The 19,652-nt window shown below is 33.3% G+C and overlaps 5 protein-coding genes across 20 annotated transcripts in view; all 5 read left to right on the forward strand.

Annotated features, from left to right (window-relative positions):
* The window catches only part of Bma-zfh-2 (Uncharacterized protein), a gene marked incomplete at both ends in the record, with an annotated part of 48,675 nt that extends 41,712 nt beyond the window's left edge, over positions 1–6,963 (forward strand). For 2 of the 16 annotated variants that reach the window (XM_043080670.1, XM_043080673.1), the window contains 19 exons: positions 99–236; positions 387–556; positions 801–1,106; positions 1,398–1,617; positions 1,770–1,954; positions 2,185–2,301; positions 2,420–2,615; positions 2,834–3,027; positions 3,197–3,379; positions 3,528–3,755; positions 4,178–4,339; positions 4,540–4,661; positions 4,882–5,077; positions 5,175–5,322; positions 5,662–5,875; positions 6,002–6,117; positions 6,306–6,514; positions 6,626–6,781; positions 6,889–6,963. In XM_043080670.1, the coding sequence (XP_042936604.1) occupies positions 99–236; positions 387–556; positions 801–1,106; positions 1,398–1,617; positions 1,770–1,954; positions 2,185–2,301; positions 2,420–2,615; positions 2,834–3,027; positions 3,197–3,379; positions 3,528–3,755; positions 4,178–4,339; positions 4,540–4,661; positions 4,882–5,077; positions 5,175–5,322; positions 5,662–5,875; positions 6,002–6,117; positions 6,306–6,514; positions 6,626–6,781; positions 6,889–6,963 (3,335 nt within the window). Of the gene's footprint in view, positions 1–98; positions 237–386; positions 557–800; positions 1,107–1,397; positions 1,618–1,769; positions 1,955–2,184; positions 2,302–2,419; positions 2,616–2,833; positions 3,028–3,196; positions 3,380–3,491; positions 3,756–4,177; positions 4,340–4,539; positions 4,662–4,881; positions 5,078–5,174; positions 5,323–5,661; positions 5,876–6,001; positions 6,118–6,305; positions 6,515–6,625; positions 6,782–6,888 lie in introns of those variants that run through there. The other 14 variants (XM_043080669.1, XM_043080676.1, XM_043080675.1 and 11 more) reach the window with 13 other exon arrangements.
* A 6,154-nt stretch (positions 6,964–13,117) lies between these two features.
* On the forward strand, positions 13,118–14,638 carry Bm7109 (Uncharacterized protein; the record flags this gene model as incomplete). Its single annotated transcript, XM_001901443.2, has 5 exons — positions 13,118–13,273; positions 13,441–13,551; positions 13,817–13,954; positions 14,161–14,268; positions 14,495–14,638. The coding sequence occupies 5 exons, from the start codon at positions 13,118–13,120 to the stop codon at positions 14,636–14,638; spliced, it is 657 nt and encodes a 218-aa protein (XP_001901478.1).
* Positions 14,639–14,963: 325 nt separating this feature from the next.
* Bm12966 (Uncharacterized protein) lies at positions 14,964–15,478 on the forward strand (the record flags this gene model as incomplete). The annotated part of the gene is made up of 2 exons (XM_001901444.2): positions 14,964–15,087; positions 15,201–15,478. 2 exons carry the CDS (start codon positions 14,964–14,966, stop codon positions 15,476–15,478), a joined length of 402 nt encoding a protein of 133 aa, XP_001901479.2.
* Positions 15,479–15,690: 212 nt separating this feature from the next.
* Positions 15,691–16,835, forward strand: Bm18185 (Uncharacterized protein; the record flags this gene model as incomplete). The annotated part of the gene is made up of 3 exons (XM_001901445.2): positions 15,691–15,846; positions 15,976–16,131; positions 16,548–16,835. 3 exons carry the CDS (start codon positions 15,691–15,693, stop codon positions 16,833–16,835), a joined length of 600 nt encoding a protein of 199 aa, XP_001901480.2.
* A 916-nt stretch (positions 16,836–17,751) lies between these two features.
* On the forward strand, positions 17,752–19,372 carry Bm12967 (Uncharacterized protein; the record flags this gene model as incomplete). The annotated part of the gene is made up of 4 exons (XM_001901446.2): positions 17,752–18,006; positions 18,289–18,422; positions 18,789–18,954; positions 19,307–19,372. 4 exons carry the CDS (start codon positions 17,752–17,754, stop codon positions 19,370–19,372), a joined length of 621 nt encoding a protein of 206 aa, XP_001901481.1.
* Positions 19,373–19,652: the final 280 nt, after the last annotated feature.

The raw sequence follows: 19,652 nt of genomic DNA on the forward strand, positions 1-19,652 counted from the left end.
CTCTTTATCCACATACGCTATCTAAACATTTTGCGAGGTTGTTGTTATTGATGCAAAAGAATATTATACAACAAAAACTTCACCCGCATATTTTACAGAACAATTACCAGCTTCAATCGACGGTGCTACTGCCGATTTTGCCACAAAAACAACTAGTGAACAATCCATCATATCCATCGATGATGAGCGAACTCCTCGTACCGGCTCTGCTTTTCGCAAGATGCTTGAAACCTATGGTTAGCTGAGTTGCTGTTTTTAGCTGAAGTCGTTTTCACAGAATGCATGTTTACTGAAATCTTAATTTTCAGTTAAGGTTTTTGTAATTGTAACAAACAGTAATATTTGTAGTGACGAAATTTTAGAAGCATTACTGACTTCAAGCACAGACTTTCCAGGTTTCGATGTAGTGATGCAGTATAATGAAGATCTAGAGCAGCCGCGGCGCAAATTGGACACATTGCCGGATGAAACAATTCCGGATTTAAATCGCGCTGAATGCACAAAGTGCAACAAAATGTTTAGCAGTATCTGGGTACTTAAGGCTCATTATGAAGAGGTAGGGAAATTTTGTCGATTATTCAATCAATAAGTAGTTTTTTGAATCAAGCCTTCCTATCTCCGCCGCACTTGTTCGCTTCCAAACTGGTTTCTTTTCGGCATTCTTGATATCTTATCATTTCCTAGCTCTATTTATATCCTAGCAATCATTTTCGATATAATATCTAAAAAGACATATAGTAATTATATAACTTTTGAGGCTTAATTTATGAAAATCTGTTATCACTGTTTACTTATTTCAGATGCATGAAAATACCGTACCGGTGACAGAGATTGAGAAATTTGCCAAACGATTGCATGAAGCGTTGGATGAGAGCGAAGAAAAGGAGAACGACGAGAGTGATTTGAGCGTTGAGCAGCAGAATACCGTGGTACCTATCACGACACCAGTAGTTGCAGTATCTGGGACTAAAAAAAGAACTCTGGGAAGGGATGAACTACCACTGAGCAGTAGTCATGACGCTGAATTAAACACCGACCATGGATATTTATTCAGTCAAGCTACAACGGCTTCAGCGACAGCTGACGATGATAAGTACATACTCGAAGTAAAAATCTATACATAATTCCAATAAACTGATGGCTTTCTTACTTTCTTACAGTTTTCTAAGAAAGAGTTCTATTGAAGGGAACGTTTCTATCGTCTGTCAAATAAAAAAAAAAAAAAAAAAGAAAAAAAACTCAATATATGCAAATGCTTCAACTAAAACGCAGACGAATTTCGATACAGGATCCCATGTGCGAGATGACTGCTATGAATTAAAGTGAAATTTGGAATATATCAAAAGTCCAAAAATTGATACGAAGTTTCGATTTTATTTCACATCAATTAAATTTAGACGAAGAAGTTGAAAGAGGACACGCGATCTAGTTCAGCCGGTGCTACACCTCGGCCGTCGACATCCAAGGATTCATCAGATTTGAACAGTCAGTTGGCGATGATGAGTATGCTCGGATTTCCATTTATACCAAATCCTTTCATGCCGCTGATGCCGCCTGATTTTTTTACAAATCCACTTTTTTCCGTATCACCGAGTGCCGCTACAACTGCATCGCATGGTATGATTAAGGTTTGAAGGAAATTTGCTATACAAAGGGCAAGGTTGCAGAATGGATTTACTTCAGTAATTATTACTATTTTGACTTGCATCCATTCGTTTATATTTTATTTTTTTATTTTGTTAACTTCTTTTTAATTTTTTGTTCTTCAGCGTTCCCTAATGCATCACCAGCTAAAAGAGCTCGGACGCGGATTACCGATGACCAACTGAAAATTTTGCGGCAGTATTTTGACATCAATAATTCACCTAGTGAACAACAAATCAAGGAAATGTCTCTAAAGGCGCAACTTCCAGAAAAAGTTATAAAACACTGGTTTCGCAATACATTATTCAAGGTCACAATTTATTTTAAAATGATAAGGGTAAACAATTACTCACTTCTTTGCTTAATAATCGTTAGTGAACAAATGATTCCTTATCCTGATATCCTAGACTTTTGATTAAGGATTTTGTATATAATGTTTAAATAATGGGAAAGTTAGATGTTTTTTTGGATATTTTTGTTTACGCTTTTCCATTATAACTATAGTGATTTTTTTGGATATATTTTATTTTCAATTTTCAGGAACGACAGCGTGACAAAGATTCTCCGTATAATTTCAACATTCCGCCACAAATGAGCATTGATTTGGACACTTACGAAAAAACCGGCGAAACAAAAATAACTACTCTTAAAATTGAGGTCTTTTTCGGTCTATAAAGAAAAAAAAGTGACATACAGTCAAGAAATCCTTAATTTTATTTTTAACGCTAATAACTTTATTTTAAAGGTTGACTGCTGTAAAATTCTTTACTTTCAGACAGAAGAAGAATCGAAACCACAATTGTTGCAAACATCCGAGAATCCGGTAAATATAAGTGGTGTAGGAGGTGTAGGAAATGCAATATCTTCTACAAATGTTCAAACCGCTCAAATTCATTCATCGTCAGCAGCATGCAATAATCCCTTCGCCACTTTCTTGCATGATGACAAAAACATTTCGTCTATATTATCAAGTACTTTTTGCTTGTGAAAACCGACTTTTTTTACAAATTAAATCTTCACATTAAAAAAAAGGTATAGGAGACTACGAAGAGATCTGAAGATTTGATTCTGCCCCTAAACAACTAGTGTTTGCGGCTAGTGGTTGTTACAGGACCGCTGTTGTCTAATTATTAGTAAATTTGGATTTGAAAAATTTTTAAAAAGTTTACTTTTACCAAATTTTTTAAAGATTTACCATCTGCGAATTCGGTAACTGGGCGTCGTGCCAATCGAACTCGTTTTACGGATTACCAGTTGCGGACATTACAGCAGTTTTTTGATAAGCAAGCTTATCCGAAAGATGATGACTTGGAAGTTTTGTCGAAAAAACTTCAGCTTAGTCCACGAGTTATTGTTGTTTGGTTCCAGAATGCTCGACAGAAGGTACATAATAAATATTGTTTATTTTGAGATCACCACTTTTTTCGACAAATAAAAATCATGGAAGGTAAACTTTATATCTGAATCGGCTGGCTTCTTTTTACTTGATACTCCCAAATAGTTGTAACAATCTGCTTGCATTAACCTTGATATGATAAAAAGCCCTTTTCAGGCTCGGAAAATATACGAAAATCAACCAACGTCAAGCAATGACGATCGTTTTATGAAAACACCAGGAAGTAATTTTCAGTGTAAACGATGTCAGTTAGTATTTCAGCGATATTATGAACTGATACAACATCAGCAGAAATTGTGCTACAAGGATGATTGCGTGGCGCAACAAAAAGACAATAAAGTATATTTATGTTTGCTTTTTTGCTATGGTCTTTACTTTTGTTATAGTCTTTTGGTCAGGGTTACTTTACTGTCTGTTACATAAATGACCATAATTATAAACTGTTTTTAAGGGAATTACGTTGGAATGTTTGTCTTTATTACTGCAGGCCGTTGAAGAGAATTTAAGTGAAGATGAGAAGACCAACCTGGAAAATCTACGTGAAGCGCGGTTGAGTACCACATCAGTTGCAACAACTAGTCATGCAACTACTTTAGGTGGAGCATTAGCTCAGCTTATCGGTACTACATCATCGGCAACTGCTGTTGATAGCAGTCAAACAGAATTTTTGAAAATTCAAGCACCAACCAAGCCGCAGGATCCATCCATGAAGCTAGTAAGATTTTTCTCTTTTCTTGTCATTTTGAATTCATTTCCTTCACTTTCCAGTTTCTAAATTATCTTCATTTATTAGGTTTAACCTAAAACCTATTTTCCCACCATTTTTAAAAACAATTTGGAAATAAATCGGCAGTATTTTAAAATTGTTCTAGATCGGCCGGTAGATTAAAGTTAATGATTAAACAGTATCCTGAATATTTTTCAAGAAACTGATAATTGGTAGTGTATGAAATAACTTGGCTGGATGTTCGAGCAGGTCTTTTTATTTAGATATGAAATGCCTGTGCAGTAGTTTTTACCACGATAGCGTAATATACTGTACAAACTGCGGAAGAACTTTAGTTAAAAAGGATGTGGGCATATGGTAGGCGCATCCTTTTTAATTAACAAAGTGAACTAAATCTTCTCATCGTTCAGAAGGTAAGGGATAAGCAAAAAGCGATATTCCATAAGCGCTGTCCTTTCTGTTGCTTATTATTCCACTCGCGAGATTCACTTATTGTCCATATTACGAATCGTCATCCAGAGCAAGCTAACAGTACATCAATTGATGTCGACTTATTACCGGATGCTGAAGATGTGAGAAAATGCATATTATTTGCTACTACTTAGTTTTTCTAATTTCACAGTACTTAAGCACTAGTAGAAAATTAAATCTTGGAAATTTGGTCTGGCTCAAAGAATGCTTCCAGATGGATTAAACAGAGCATGTCAAGCGGGATCTGGCTAATCTGTGGAGTATTTATAACTTTGTGAAATTTACTGAAATTTTCTTGCAGGTACCAACAATCACAGCGTTGGCAAATGATGACTTACTGGGAGACGTGTCAAGAACAAATGGTTCTTCGAAAAAGTCGGAACTTTCACCACTCGACCTCAGTTGTACCACAAATGGAGATGGGTAAGCTTCACGAAAATATTGATTTCTCGTTAATCTCGCGGAATGATTTAAATAACATTCCTTCAAAGCTGTTTTAAAGTTTGCTTAGTAGTTTTTGTCGCTTGGTCTTTACTTACATAAAAACTTGTATTACATTCTTCCTTTACTAACCTATATGAAAAAATCCACAAAAGTTTTTTTATCTGATGTGGCTATAAGCTAAAAGAGTTAAAAGTTTTAGACGGGAAGATTCAGTATCGATATCTCCTTCATTTGTGCATTCGGATAACGACGATAATAACAGTGATAATATGGATATCAGCGAACGCTATAACAGTGCATCACCAAGTGCGACTGGAGTTGGCTGTTTTGGGGCTCAAAGAAGTCCTGCTAGCTCCAAGCGATACCGAACTCATTTGACACCATTGCAAGTTCATGTAAGTGTAATAATAATAATTTATTATTGAAGGGCCTTCAGAGTTCTGACAGAATTCTGACTATTAAATATGTCATTCTCAAAGGAATAAATTACAGGTGATGAAAAGCATATTCATGAGCTATAAAACTCCATCAATGAATGAATGTGATTTGTTGGGAGCCGAAATTGGTCTTCATAAGCGAGTTGTACAAGTATGGTTTCAAAATGCTCGAGCAAAAGAACGAAAATCGCGATCACAGAGTGGTCTGTTATTTTAGAATCATGTTGTTTACTTAACCATGGAAAAACAACTAAATTTCTCATCAGAGATACAGCTGCTGTAGAGGTTTACATGTGAAAAAAGATGTGGTGAGAATGAATTATCAAAAGGTTAATTGACTAAGAAATGCTGTTTCCAAAAGTAAACTTAGTAATCTAAATGACGAGGAAGAATTGTGTCAATTGGGAACTCCTGCAAAATAGTGCAAGCATAAAATTATTATACAATTTTTTTTTATATCTTTAAATTATAATATTCAGTTGAAGAAAGAAATGATTGATTTTTTATTTCAAATCATTTATGGTCTTTAAAAAATGCTTTAGGTGATGAAGAATTACTTCGCTGCGCATCGACGCGCTGTGCAATGTGTGGTGTTAGCTACGATCATCGTATTTCCTTGCATGATCACATATTTAGCACTGACCACATTAATCGTGTCAAGAAACTTCTCCAGACAGATAATGTCCAAGCAGAGGGAACAATCGATTTGAACGCTTCACTAGAAACGATTGATAAAGAAGACATCCAGCGAACAAGGTTTTTTCTAATTTTTCTAATTCTTTAGTAATTCTCTTCCTGACTAAAATGAAACGTTCTTTTTCTTTCAAATAATTTTTTGTATTTAATATTATCAATTAAGTGTTTGGTTACCGCAGTTTTTAGAATGAAAGCTATACGAGATCGACGAACAATGAAACAACCTGGTGTATCGACTTCAAGCCCTGGCAGTAATGCAATGCCGCCTTTCCCTTACAATTTCTTATATAGTATTCGATCGGGTTAGTATGAGTGTCACTGTTTAATTTCCTTGAAACCTTAACTTTTTTTTTGACGGATCGATAACTGATGGTGTTATGAAAATTTAGAAACAAAAGCGTGTTTACCTTAGAAATATACTATAATAAAAACAACCTGTTGCTTTTGAATATATTCTGTGGTGTAACTCAAGTAAAATGATCTCTTGAAGGCTTGGCGCCAATAATGTATGATCCAAATCTAATGGGTACACCGATACCGATGCTCCAAATTCCTGAAAGCGTTATGGCGCAGATTACGACAGATATGAGTTCCGGTCGTGAATCATCGAAATTTACACAAGATGGCAAAACTTTTCAACAACTGGTTGCTATACTTCCATTACGTGATTTTCAATGTGCTGGCAGTACTGATAGTGAGGTTGTTTGTTTTCTTTCTCTCTTTTTGTGGTACTATGTTTCGAAGTTTCTCATAGTCTCCAAACATGCTGATTGCATTTGATTTAAAATTATAACTTCATTTGGTATTCAGGTTGGCTGGGCATGTCCTCAATGTACTAATGTGTTTCAACAGGAACAGCTGTTGAAAAATCATCAGCGACTGATATGTCAAGGTTGTGATTCAGTGTTTAAATTGGTGCAAACCCATTACCAGTGTCGAGCTTGTAATGCAAAATTTGGTGCACAGGTTGGTTCTCTTTTTATTTCATTCTATGACTCCCTTAAAAAGATATTTGAAACTCTCAAGAATCAGTGATGGAGTTATCTATTATGACTATCTTTTTCAAATTTCAGACCGAATTTCGAGTTCACTGTGATACACTGGAACATCAGGCTGCACGTGAAGTATTTCTCGGTAGAACAGCTTAATCTATATTCATGATACTCGTCGTCTATTATAAACTCAGAAATTTCAATGGACCGGTAAACATTCGTTCGCTAAATGCTCGTTTGTTTATTTATCCAGAAGTATTCTCAAACAAAAATCTTTCATTCCAATTACGGTTTCACACTTCGGTTTTTAATTTCTATGGTTTTTTAAATTGTTGCTTCTAAAATTAAAATTTTCCGCATGTTTGCTTACATTTACAAGAGCATTTCTTATTATTGTATACAGCTAGTTTAGCATTTTTTCATATGATAATGATTGTTGTTACCGTTATTTTCAATCTTAATACGCAGTAATAGCTTTCTTCGGTTAGCAATAATTATTTTCATTGAAATGACTCAATGATTTTTTTGTGTATTAATTTCTAAAATTTTTGTGCTCCATGTACAGTATGTATGTTTCATCATCATTTTAACTCAATATATTTTTACAGCAGTTGAAAATTTAAATAGAGAAATTCTACTGAGTTTGATTTTGGATCATATTTTTTAAAATTCAGTTTTTACAATTTCGAAGTTATTGAATTCATTCTCTTGAGATTTCAGGCTAATGTTGTTAGTTGCAACTTCAGATTTGAGTTTAAATTGGAATAAAATTTTAATTAGAAGTGAAGCATCAGATCGGGAATCTAAATGTTTTTTACAATAGAAAGAGGAATCAAGTGTAGGTTTCAAGTAATAGCTCGGGAATTTTTGGATTGGAGTCTAATTTCACATGAGTTAGCTTCCAATTAATATTTCATAAAAATCCAAAATGCACTTTAAAAAGGAAAGATAATATGCGACGAACGATTGATAAAGAAAGCATTAATTTGTTAGTATGTAGATATTAAAATAGTATTAAAATGGTCATAATTTTCACTATGATTTTTCAGTCACATCGTTTGGATGCAATTACGCATTGATAAATTAGATTGATTAAACTGATTTATCAATTTACTGATTTATTCCGTGAGCTTTAACTTTGTTTTAAGCTTATATCATCAGCAACCAGTTGCTGTTCTAAAGTCCAGCCCAATAACCTTTATTCCTACTTTTGATAAAGTTATCATTTATAAAAAATTTACATTTGGAATTTTTAAAATCATTGCTGTTCTGTGATTTGGATCTCTTGTTCTATCAGCGTTATCATTGTCATCATCTACTTTATTAATTTTTTAAAGCATACTCATCCCGTGTTTATTTTGCTAGTTTCATGCTTCTCTGGTGATTTTCCTTTTTTGTTATTTTATGTTTTTGTATCTATTTTTTATTATGAATAATGCTCGTTCGCCTCACCTATCCTTTTCTTAAATTGTGGTAGCCAAGTTATTTTTTTACCAGAAAATCTTACTCAGAACGTAATACTCATCTTGGCCATTCAAATAAATGTCTGGAATGTATGCTCGAAAATAACACATGTTTGGGCTGTTTAAATTGTTGTTTAACCAAACTCATTATGAACGAGAAAGTTTCACTAAGCGTTAACTCTTCAGGTCACATATATCGGATAGGCTTAGGATTCTAAATGCACTGTTCTTTCTCTTGCTTCAAGGAATGTAGTCTGAAAAGAATGCTATTGTTTTTTTTTTTTTTTTTTTTTTTTTTTTTTAATTTGCCAGCGGCTTACCTGTGGATTCATAAATGTAAAAAGACGAAAACATTTTTTACACTTAAGTGAAAAAATTATTGACTGTTAGGATATGTTTCGACTTAAGATTGAATCTGCCATCCGCTGATTCAAGATCGATAATGGATGAGGACAGGTGGATTTTTCCATCTTGTCAATGTCTTTCTAACAACCTGGACTTGTTTATATTAGATATTATTGCATGAATCTGAAATAATGGCTTAGCGTAGGAAAACTCAATATCCCCTTACCCACTCATTTCCATCTCTATCCGTCTCGTGTGAGTAAGCCGCTATTTGTTATCATTTTTACTTTCTTTTGTAGCAATAAATTAGTCAGAGCGTTGTTGCCTTATGAAACAGTGTAGTGCATTCGAAATTTGATGTTCATAAATTTCATGAAAATTTATCTATTTATTCTATGTGACTGCATCTTCCATAATGTCCAGATGATCCGTTCTTGCTTCCGGTTCTTCCTTTTTTAGCTTTTGTTGTGTTCCTGAAGTGTTTTGTCTTCCAACCGGAAAAGAGTTTTGCTACGTCTTCTATGTAATTCTGCATAGTTTGACACATTTACTATTTGGATATCTCAATACTTTGAAAATATTATCGGAAGATACTTTTCATTTCAAGTAAACCATTTTCAGAATTTCTGTATTTAGCTAATTTCTAATGATAATAATTTCGAAGGTAAAATCAGGCTTTTGTTTCATCGAATCTCTATCTAATTATTAAACATGAAGCTTCTTCCGAACATCTTTTCTACTTAAATCTCCGTAAAAAAATCTTTCCGATATATCTTTGCCATTTGATTGTTTTTTATTTGCTAAATGTTATGCTGTTAAGTAAATGTTTTTTGAAATCATAAATGTGATATGGTTGTTGAATGATCCATTACTACAGAAAAGTTGAAAGAGAAAAGGAGGCAAAAAGGAAAGCATTTTGAAAGAGGGGTCGACAAGTTTAGCCTATTAGTATTATCAAAGCTGCAACCTTCTGCTGGATTACAACTGCACTGTCAACGAATTAATTCTGTGGGTCGTTTTCCTTTCGACCTACTCTTTGCAGTACGATCCGACGTTTGAAATCTCAAGATGGTTCTATTTTTTTTTACCACTCAAAGTTCTTTCAAGTGGGTTTTGGATTTACACTTTCACTTGAGATATGTAAGTGCTACATATCTCAAGTGAAAGTGTCTAAAGGCAGTAATTGTTTTCCACATGGAATACTGGTTTTTTGGTCGAATTAAGTGCAGAGTTTGGTCATACTGTTTCTCTGACAATTTCATCTTTTTGGAACAGAAAATCAAAATCTTTTTTGGGAAGAACTCAAAAATAATCACTTTGCTTACTTGCGTTATCCCACACAGTTTTGTTATATAATATCTTAAAAATTTTATGCATAGGGTTTCGTTATAGAATATTGGTAGAATTGTTGAGATTTCAAACTATATCTAGGGTTCAATCCACAACAGTGTTGAATTTCTAATACCCAAATGAATTATCAAAAAATGAAGGGTTAAATAACTTCATGAAAAAGCTTATAATAACCGAAAAGCAGCAGAAAGGGCTATCGAGTACTTGTTTCTGTTTGATCGAGCACTTTCTCAACTCATAAAATTTTTTCTCCAGTACTTTGTTTTTATTTATTTTATGTTTGTGTGTTTGTTTATAAACTGAAATAAGATGACTAAGCGCTTTCACATAAATTTACAAATATAAACATCCCGAAAGTAATAATATGATAGCGAAGAAAATCGATCTTCCAAATTTTATAAAATGTAGTTGAAAATCCATATTTTAGTAACAAATTAATTTTGTTAACACGCCTTATCACTTTTAGTTACTTACATGTTTCTTTTAGCTGGGACAAATTTCTCTCCTTTGTTCAGAAAGACAATGTAATTTTTTTTTGGATTTCAGGCGCACATAGAACCAACTTTGCTCAACAATTCGATAGCGAATCATCCTGAGTCTTATTCAATCTTCTTTTTAGAGTCAATCCTCTTCAATGGTTTCAAATTTTATGTTAATCATGTTTTTCTTGTCAAAAAATCTCTTTCACTGCAAACTTCCAATGTCACATTACAAAGCAATCGCTGAAAAGTAGCATTAATAACAAACACTCTTTTATTCAATAATAAAACTTTATTGCTGAATAGAACTAATTCAACAGTTTTGAATTAATTCGAGAAAAAAAAGAAGAATGCAGAGAAATATTAAATAGAGAAGCTGCTGTCACACATCTTTATAAGAGCTTGAATGGCCTTAGCTAGAAAAAAAAATTCTGAATTAGCCGGTGAATATAATTGTTTAAAAACAAAGAAGCGAAACTGTGGAAGAAATGAAAGAAAAAATTGCAGATGTTAAAATACGAGAAAGAAAAAGAAATACTTTCTTTCATAAATTTATAAATTATTCTTCAATTCATCATTTTTTAGCTCTTCATTTATTTCACTGAACATATCCGATGAGTTAGTTCGGAATCTGTGGTGGTATTCATAAAGTGCTTCAATAATCTAATGCAGTGCAAAATTGTTCTACAACTCTGCGTATGTTATGCTGAAATATTCTAGAAGCAATTATATTCAAATATTAGAATTAACTTTGTTCGATAACTTGAAATCGAAGTATAAATCATCAAACTTTAAATCACATAAAATAATCCACTGGAAATGATTCCTATAAGAAGTTTCAGTAGCGGAAGGTATTCTCTTCTCTCTTGCTTTTTTGACTTGTGCTCACGATCGGTCACATCATATCTAGCTCACCCAAAACGACTGTCATCAGTATGCTCATTACATCTCATTACAGATGTTAATGAAATGAAACAAACATCAAGGTAATAGATTAAAGAAAAAAATTCCTTTTTTGCTCTCATTTCTATTTTTAAAGCCATTTGAAAGATTTCCACTTAACGGATGTGAAGATAATACGCAAAACTGGTTGTTGCAGTTACCTCGGTTAGAATTAAAACTGTTAAATTTATAACTTTATATCATTCAACAATAGTTATTACTTGTGATATGATGATGTGAATGTGAATGATAAATCGTCATTGTTGTAACTGTTATAATTATGACAAACACCCCCGCATTTTATTCAGCCATCTTTTAATATCACTTCAAAAACTGAAGAAAGACACATTTGGAATGAGTATAATCAATGGCAGGACTGCGGATCTAATTATTTCAAGGCTGAAGCGGATTAAGCTGCTCAACAAAAAGTTCACTACAATGGCAGGTCGATATCAGGGAAAATATCTCCGTCCAAAACTATATTGGAGTGTCAATTCTGTGTATTTTACCATTTCATTATTGCGTACTTTCCAGTTGCAAATTTATAGTATCAAACTTATTTTACGATACTTTTCTCCATTTTCTATCCTTTTTTGCTACGTTTACCACAATTATTTTGTAAAACAATTTCAAAATTGATAGCACTTAAAGACAATAAAACTTATGTCGCCAGGCAAATAGTCATTCCTCATCCAACAAAATTTGTGCAGAGAAAATATCTTGAAATCTCGTAAGTTTCATTACACCTATATCATGATAGCACAAAGAGTAGCACAGTGATACTTAATTATACTTTGTATAAAAAGTGATACTTAATAATGGATTTAGTTGATCTACTGGGATTACTTGGCGTTTTACTTATTGCCGGAGTGTCAAAGTTCTCTTTGTTTATATTGTAGGGAGTGTCAATACTTTTTCTTCTTGAATTGCGTCAATAACTATTCGTGACGAACGTAAGTGATGGATACTTCTATCATCAGACCAATACATCTACTTACATTCGTATATTATAATGCTTTGGTACCACGTCACATGTCTCCACATCTTGATAATTAAGGTGTTGCATGGGGATTATTAAAGTAGATTTTCTGAGATGAGAACCTTTATTATAGGCAATACTGCAGTGGTAATACTAATATGAATACACTGACTTTGAAGTATAAAGTCACTTTTATAATTGAAGTTTTGTCTTGACTGCTTTTAGTTTCAACTTTAAAAGTTTATGGGGGATTAACTCTTTCGTAGATTTGTACGCGAAATTTCATGTAAGAATAGTTTGGGTTTCAGTTGAGAGATGAAAAAAGATTACATTGAACAAAGTGCTTAAGAAGACCTGACGTAAAGCATAAATACTTAAGTATTTATAAGTATGTTTTCTTAACTTTCAGACGAAAATATTTTTGTACGGTAAATGTAACTATTAGACAGAGAAATAAGGGAACTAAAGGCTACTGGTAATAGCAGAAGTTGTGGAGTAGTATCATTTCAGGAAGGTAACTCACAGGACTACTGCATATGTATGTAATCGAAATGATCCAGGAACAGTGCATACAGAATGCTATAGTGATAAAACATTTTACTGACACACAACTTGTTGATTTTTAATGTTTCATCAATGTTAGTGATTGATTTAAGTTCCAACTCTGACTGTGATGTGTTATTCTCACACCGATACTGTGTAATTATTAGGGGTTTGCATCGCATGTATGATATTTATTTCTATCTCTGAAAATGCCGAAGAAATTCTCTGGTGAAAACACGAAAGCAGTGGCAGCAAGAGCTCGTAGAGAAGCTGTGAAGAAAGAAGAAGCGGAGAGAAAGAAGAAAGCCGAAGAAGATGCATATTGGCAAGATGATGATAAGAACGTTACTCGTAAGCAGCGAAAGGTTGATTTGTAAGACTAATTCTTCTTTCAAGATTTCGCAAAATTATCAATCATCACATTTTTTTTTGCAGTGGTTATTACAGAAAATGTCGATCTGGGAACTAATAGAAATTTACTTCAATTAGTTATTGTTATTTGGAAATGAATTTATAATTTTTTAAACTTCAGGAAGAAGCAGAACGCAAACGTATGGAAACCTTACAGAGGAAGCATGAAAATCGGGCAGCACATGATGAAGAAATGAAAACACTATCGAGGAAAACAGTCGGGTCATCTAAGGTTCTTTTCATCCAGAGGAAATTACTCTTGTGAAGTTCCGAAAAACCAAGAATCAACAATGCATTATTTGTTAATCATTATTACTTACTAATCCTAAGATATTCTTTTTGCTCAAGTGCTATTGTTACAAAGTATAAAGGTACTTGAGATTGATTTCCTGAAGTATCAGAACAATGTTAATGTGTATGTTAATCAGTTTGGATAGAGGCGTTTTAGAATACATAATATTTTTGTTGTAGAACGTCATGAATCCGGCAGATTTCAGATCACACAAGCAACAATTGAAGCTAATAAGCGTGCTGAAGAAGAACGAAAACGTGAAGGAGAAAGAGAACGCTTACTGAAAGAACAACGTATAGAAGCCAATGAAGGTGAAATTGAAGAAAATGTTAACCAGCTGGAGGTATTTTTTGAAATACTTTTAGTGTTTTACCGATGAAGTCGTTTTTTGACCAGAATTTACTTTTTTTACTTTTTTTCACAGATAGTACTTTTATTTGTATTTTGCGCGCATCATTTATTTGACAATCATCGATGTTACAACACTTTTTTTTTTACTTTGGCGTTATTGCTGCATAAAAACTTCAGTCATGATTTATATTGTTATAGGTGGAAGGTAAAACTGCTCGCAGTGTCGCGGAAGCAATTAATATATTGTCTCTAGGCAAGCCAGCTATCGATAGGCACCCTGAAAAGAGAGTAAAAGCCGCCTATCAGGTTATTCTGATTGTTTTTGGATTCATTATAGTTTAAAAAGAAAAAAATATACACCAGATAGCAAGCTATGAATTGCGAGAAAGCTGTTGTAATTTGAACAATTAAGATTATTTTGAAAATTAACGAGTAATTTCGAAATTTTCGGTGCAAATTTTGCTAACCGTGGTAAATATCTTTTTTTGATTAATATTTTTTTTTCATTCACTTCTTTCTTACTTATTTTTAGGAATTTGAAGATAAAATGTTACCGCGTCTGAGAGAAGAATATCCTACATATCGCCTTTCACAGCTGAAGCAAGTTTTAAAGAAACAGTGGCAGAAATCTCCTGAAAATCCTCTAAATCAAAGAATTTTGGAAATCATTCAGTAATCTGTATAATCCTTTAATCTTAATAAATTTTTTCAACATGTTCGGATTTGTTTTTTGTTGAAGTTCATTATCTACACTTGCTTATTGTTCCAAATCAGTAGTGTGTATGAGACTTTACATTTTAACTTGTATTTATTATGATGTGTTTATATACTAGTACCTGGTATTTCTATGTTTGCAATATTTTTTAAATTTCTTGATATGTCAGAAGTTAATTTTTTTTTAATGTATTTAAAGATTGCAATATGTTGAAGGTTATAAAATATGTGAAAATTTGGTATGCTGAAAGTTATTTATTACCAGCATTTAGGAATATTTCATTTCAATGGTGAAGGTTTGGCTTGCTGAATCTGGATTTGTTTGTATGCCGCGTTCATTTGGTCTGGAGAAGTATGTGAAGGAAATATTAGATGACTTCGTGAGTGATCCATTGAAGCGCTCAAAATGCCGTATGTTCTTTTTGCGAGAAGTGTTCCTGATAAACGACATAAATTTTATTAGTTCAGAAACAACCCTTACTACTCGTTTCAAAAAAAGATGTAATTAAATAAATTTCTTACAGATTTGGTATTTCTTGGAGAAGTGTTGGCAGAGAACATCAGATTAAGCGATGTGAAGAATATGAAAGATAAGTACACACTACATGTGATGATCCGTTCCACATTAGATCCTATGCCGAAGTTACAGCTGGATAGCAAGAAATTGCTGGAATGTCGAGAAAAATTTCAGTTCCTGCGTGCTTCCAAACGCAGTCGTGAGAAGGGAAGTTTTTCATTTTTTCCGTTTTCGTTTGCGATAAATTCATTTATTCCTTCATTTGTTCCACGTAATGAGTTTTGATTTTCCCGAAGTCCTGAAGCTAGTAGCGTTTTTTATGAACTTCAGGAGATAGTCCCTTTCACTATTGATATCCTCGTGATTTGTTTATGTGGAAGGAAAAGATGGCAATATGCGCTTATTTTATTTGAAAAACAAATTCAAACGAAGCATTTATCAAAATTATTAGTATTAGACTATTAGCAATAACATAATATTTATAGATAATCGATGAAATGAATAGAAATGATTTCATGGAAGGTCTGCTAAAAGAATTTCCACTTCTGAAGAAAGATCGAATGGCACTAATAGTGGCTAAAGACTTTATTCTATCAGGCGCCATGGTTATGGGAAAGCAGAATATGGAGGAAGCCTTTCTTCACGATCATCCGGTACTCGCTTATTTTACGAGCAATAGTAGTAAAACACTGGGGACATAGGAGTATAGCCACTTCTCTAATAGCAATAAATTTATTATGTAGTTTTTGCTATTATTTTCATGATGGGAAGGACCTTTTCAGATATTAGTAGAAGTAATACATTATTGGTTACGAGGCGTTAGTGTACCACCCAGGATGTCGCATTCTGGCTCAAGCGCTTCGCTATCAGATAATCCAACACCAGCTTCCGGACAAAGTGGTTATGCACCCATTGTAACTCCAGAAATGTTGCAAGAGGTACGGTTTACTATTGAAGATGTTAATATTCATTCACGTTCTGAAAAAACTTTTAACCATAATTTGTCCATCGAGAAATTAACAAGTACCTGTTCACACCACTAATAAATGAAATATGAAAGTTTAAATGAAATAAAAACTAAAATATAAATAAAAGTTTAATTTAGTAAGAACTATCGATTTATTTCATGGTGATGAAATCCAAAATTGTTTTATTTCGTATCACCTTCAAGTTTCTGTGATTTCTCATGTATTATAACTAGTTTGTATTTGTGAGCTACTACAGCTGGCTTAGGGCTAATAATATGCTGTTGAAAATAGTATCTCAGTGTTTGAATGGACATCGGAACTCTGCTGATTAAAGTTTTATTTGATTTATAAGTTTTCAGAAATCTAATGAAAAAAATTATTTTCAGGCAGTTGCTCAGGCAATAAGAAATGTAGGAGGAAATAGAACCAGTCAGGGGTTCTCATCGTCTTCGACATCATCGTCTCGAAACTCTCACTATTTCCCCGGTACACTTTCAGCATCTAGCTCTACACAATTTACTTCGCAAATGGCCCAGTTGGCTGATTTTGGTTTCACAAACACGGAAGAAAATAGGCGAATTCTTGAAGAAACTGGTGGGAATGTCCAACAGGCTCTAGAATTATTGATTGCTTTACGAGAATCAGTTATGGATTTAGATGTGTCAGATAGTTGATATGTTAATGTTATCTTCAGGAGAAAACTTCGTTTTTGAATTAAAAAATTATTCTGTAATCAAGCAGGAAGACTAGTGTATGTTGCATAAGTTAGGGCAGAAAGTTTTTTTCTTTCCACACTCCTTTTCTTTCATGATATAAATTTTTTTTTAATAGGTTTTTTTCAAAGTATATGTATAACTTTTCAACAAATATATGATCTGTATTTACATTTTTCTTACAAAACATTTAGATTTCATGTAGTAGCATTCAGATTTTGTGTTATTGCCATTTTCTTATTTTCTACTAGTAAGCTGGTGTATTATTGAAAATCACTTATCAGTTATCAAGATAATTAGTGTAGCAGTAAACAGCTATTTTTTATTGATTCGCGGCAGTTATTCATATTAAAAACACCAAACAATACACAACATTTTTAGTTAGTCCTTAATATTTCGAGACCTATGTTTCTTTGTTTGCTGAGTAGTAATTAATTTGATAGTACAAGTATAAATAAAATTGAAATTATTAACCATTTAGATTTTACTACTCTTTTGGCAAAAGATTTGTAGGATTCATTAACATTTGTTATGTAAATATGAATTTCAAAATACATAATTATGTGTTATGATGGTGGTTTCTGTACCTTTAGAAAATGAAAATTCATTGGGATTTCAGTGTATTGGATAAATAGTTTCTTGCATGTTGAATAGTAATACATTCGTTATCTGCTTATTTGTCACTGTACAAATATTTTAGTTGATGTTTAATATTTCGAAATCGCTGCTGAATGTTATTTTTCTCGTCATTTCTCTTCCGTTATTCCTTCCCGCAATTCTTTTCAGCTCAATTGTCATTTTGTAAATCAAAAATCGTAAAATTAAAGAAAATTGAGGTACAACATATTTGCTTCTTTTTCCTAACTTTTAGCAAAATATGAAAAAGCACCGGAGCAGTAGGCCATACTTGAAATGCAGACTAAAGTTTGACTGGCACATCAAGTCTCATGATACATCAAATTGTTTCCTGAATTCTTTGGTTGAATTTCTTCTGGAAAAAGGTTTCAAACGACCTGAAAAGGTCAAGCGAAGTACGGGACAAAGTGTTATGAAGTCTGCGACTTGTAATCCGCAAAGAACAAAAGACATAAACATTTCGGAAAGGGACAACGCTGTGGATAAAACCCGGAAGGTTATTTTTCAGTTAACTCTTTCGTAGATCACCAATTTTGCAGCCAAAATGAAACATATAGAACTCAAGATGTAAATTGATAACAATGTGCAATGAAAATGCCTAGTTTCGAATGGACTGGGTAAGACGATGTCATGCTTGAATCTCAGTAGTTGAGCATTCCTGACATGTTTATATATTTATTAGTTTGGAAATTGTTTGGTAGAATTTTGTTTCCTTACATTTCATCTGTAAGTTTTGAAACTTTTAATAATATTTATAATCCATAATGTCAAACTATAGTCTTCGTTCGCTTTGATTGGAATGCGTTCAGTATTACGTAGTATGCAAAGGGATGTGTTGTCAGCAGTATTCTTTGACACAGTCACAATCAAGCCATCAGCAGTTACAACTACTTTGGGACTGTATGCTACCAGGTATGAGAGTTGTATCATTTGGTCCAAAAGCTTACTCTCTACTCTTTTTTTTTCAGTAAATAGTTGAAACATATTTAAAATCTACAGCATTTCAATATTTTTCCTTTTTTAATTTTTTAATCACAAAGACGTTATTCTCATTGACAATCGTGAACTATATTGCTTCATAACACCCTATTAGTATTGTGATATTTCTATAATACATTTTGGGGTTATTTCATAACTTTTAATTTAGAAATATTGGATTTGTTGGAAACGCTGCTTAGTCTTCTTTCTCTTCATGAGTACATCAATTAAATTCGGTGATAATGCTCTTACAGCTGCTTGGACACATGCATCTTTGCTCATTAATGTTGTAATTTCCAGCTTACAGAATACGAAGGTATACGCCATCTCTGGTTTAAACGCTGCTCTTTCAACAGCTCTTAATATGCCAATGGTGGGAGCTGTAGGATTGATAAACATACCGGCCACTAAAGAACTTTGTGATTTGGCAGTCCATTCATTCACCAGTGTCAGCATTTCAAATAAAGTTCGTCTCATTCGTTTTTATCAACGTCTGACCATTGACTCTTTCGGCTGCTACACGAAAGAGTATTTCCTAACAATGTATATCAGATCACACTGCAATTAGACTCCGAGCATATTAGTTATGCCTGGGACTATTAAAGAAATTCCTCAACGTCCTTTAAAAGCGTCCATGCAACAGCTTGATAGATTACTGTCGTTTTCCTCATATAAAAAGGCTTTTATCTCCAGTCCTTTCTGATTTACATGAGGAAAGTCATAGCACTACTATCAAAAACGAATATCAAGGAAATGGTAGTAGCATTCGTTTTATCGCTTTATTTGTTTCCTTTTTATGATTGGTCGCTAATTTTCAGGAAAAATCTCTATCGACTGCCGTAACAACTGAATTGCAAATTCCGACTGGAAAAAAGAAGAAATGAAAAAAAACTTTGCTTTTTGAATGTTTTCTTTAAATCATCGATAAAACATGTATCATTATGTTAGTTTACATTTCCATTGGCCCGGAATCAGTTTTTTCTCGGTATTACAGTAACTAAAACGATATATATAGAAACATAAGGTGAACGGGAGTTCCGTAAACGAGATCAACAGCGAAGATACGAGATGACTTAGAGCCACTGATCGAGAACTACACAGGTGCACATGTCATCACGGATTGCACTGAAAGGAATTAGACCTACCAGCACCAAAAGGACTAAA

The sequence above is a fragment of the Brugia malayi genome (assembly GCF_000002995.4).
Source record: "Brugia malayi strain FR3 genome assembly, contig: Bm_v4_Chr3_scaffold_001, whole genome shotgun sequence".
Classification (NCBI taxonomy): domain Eukaryota; kingdom Metazoa; phylum Nematoda; class Chromadorea; order Rhabditida; family Onchocercidae; genus Brugia; species Brugia malayi.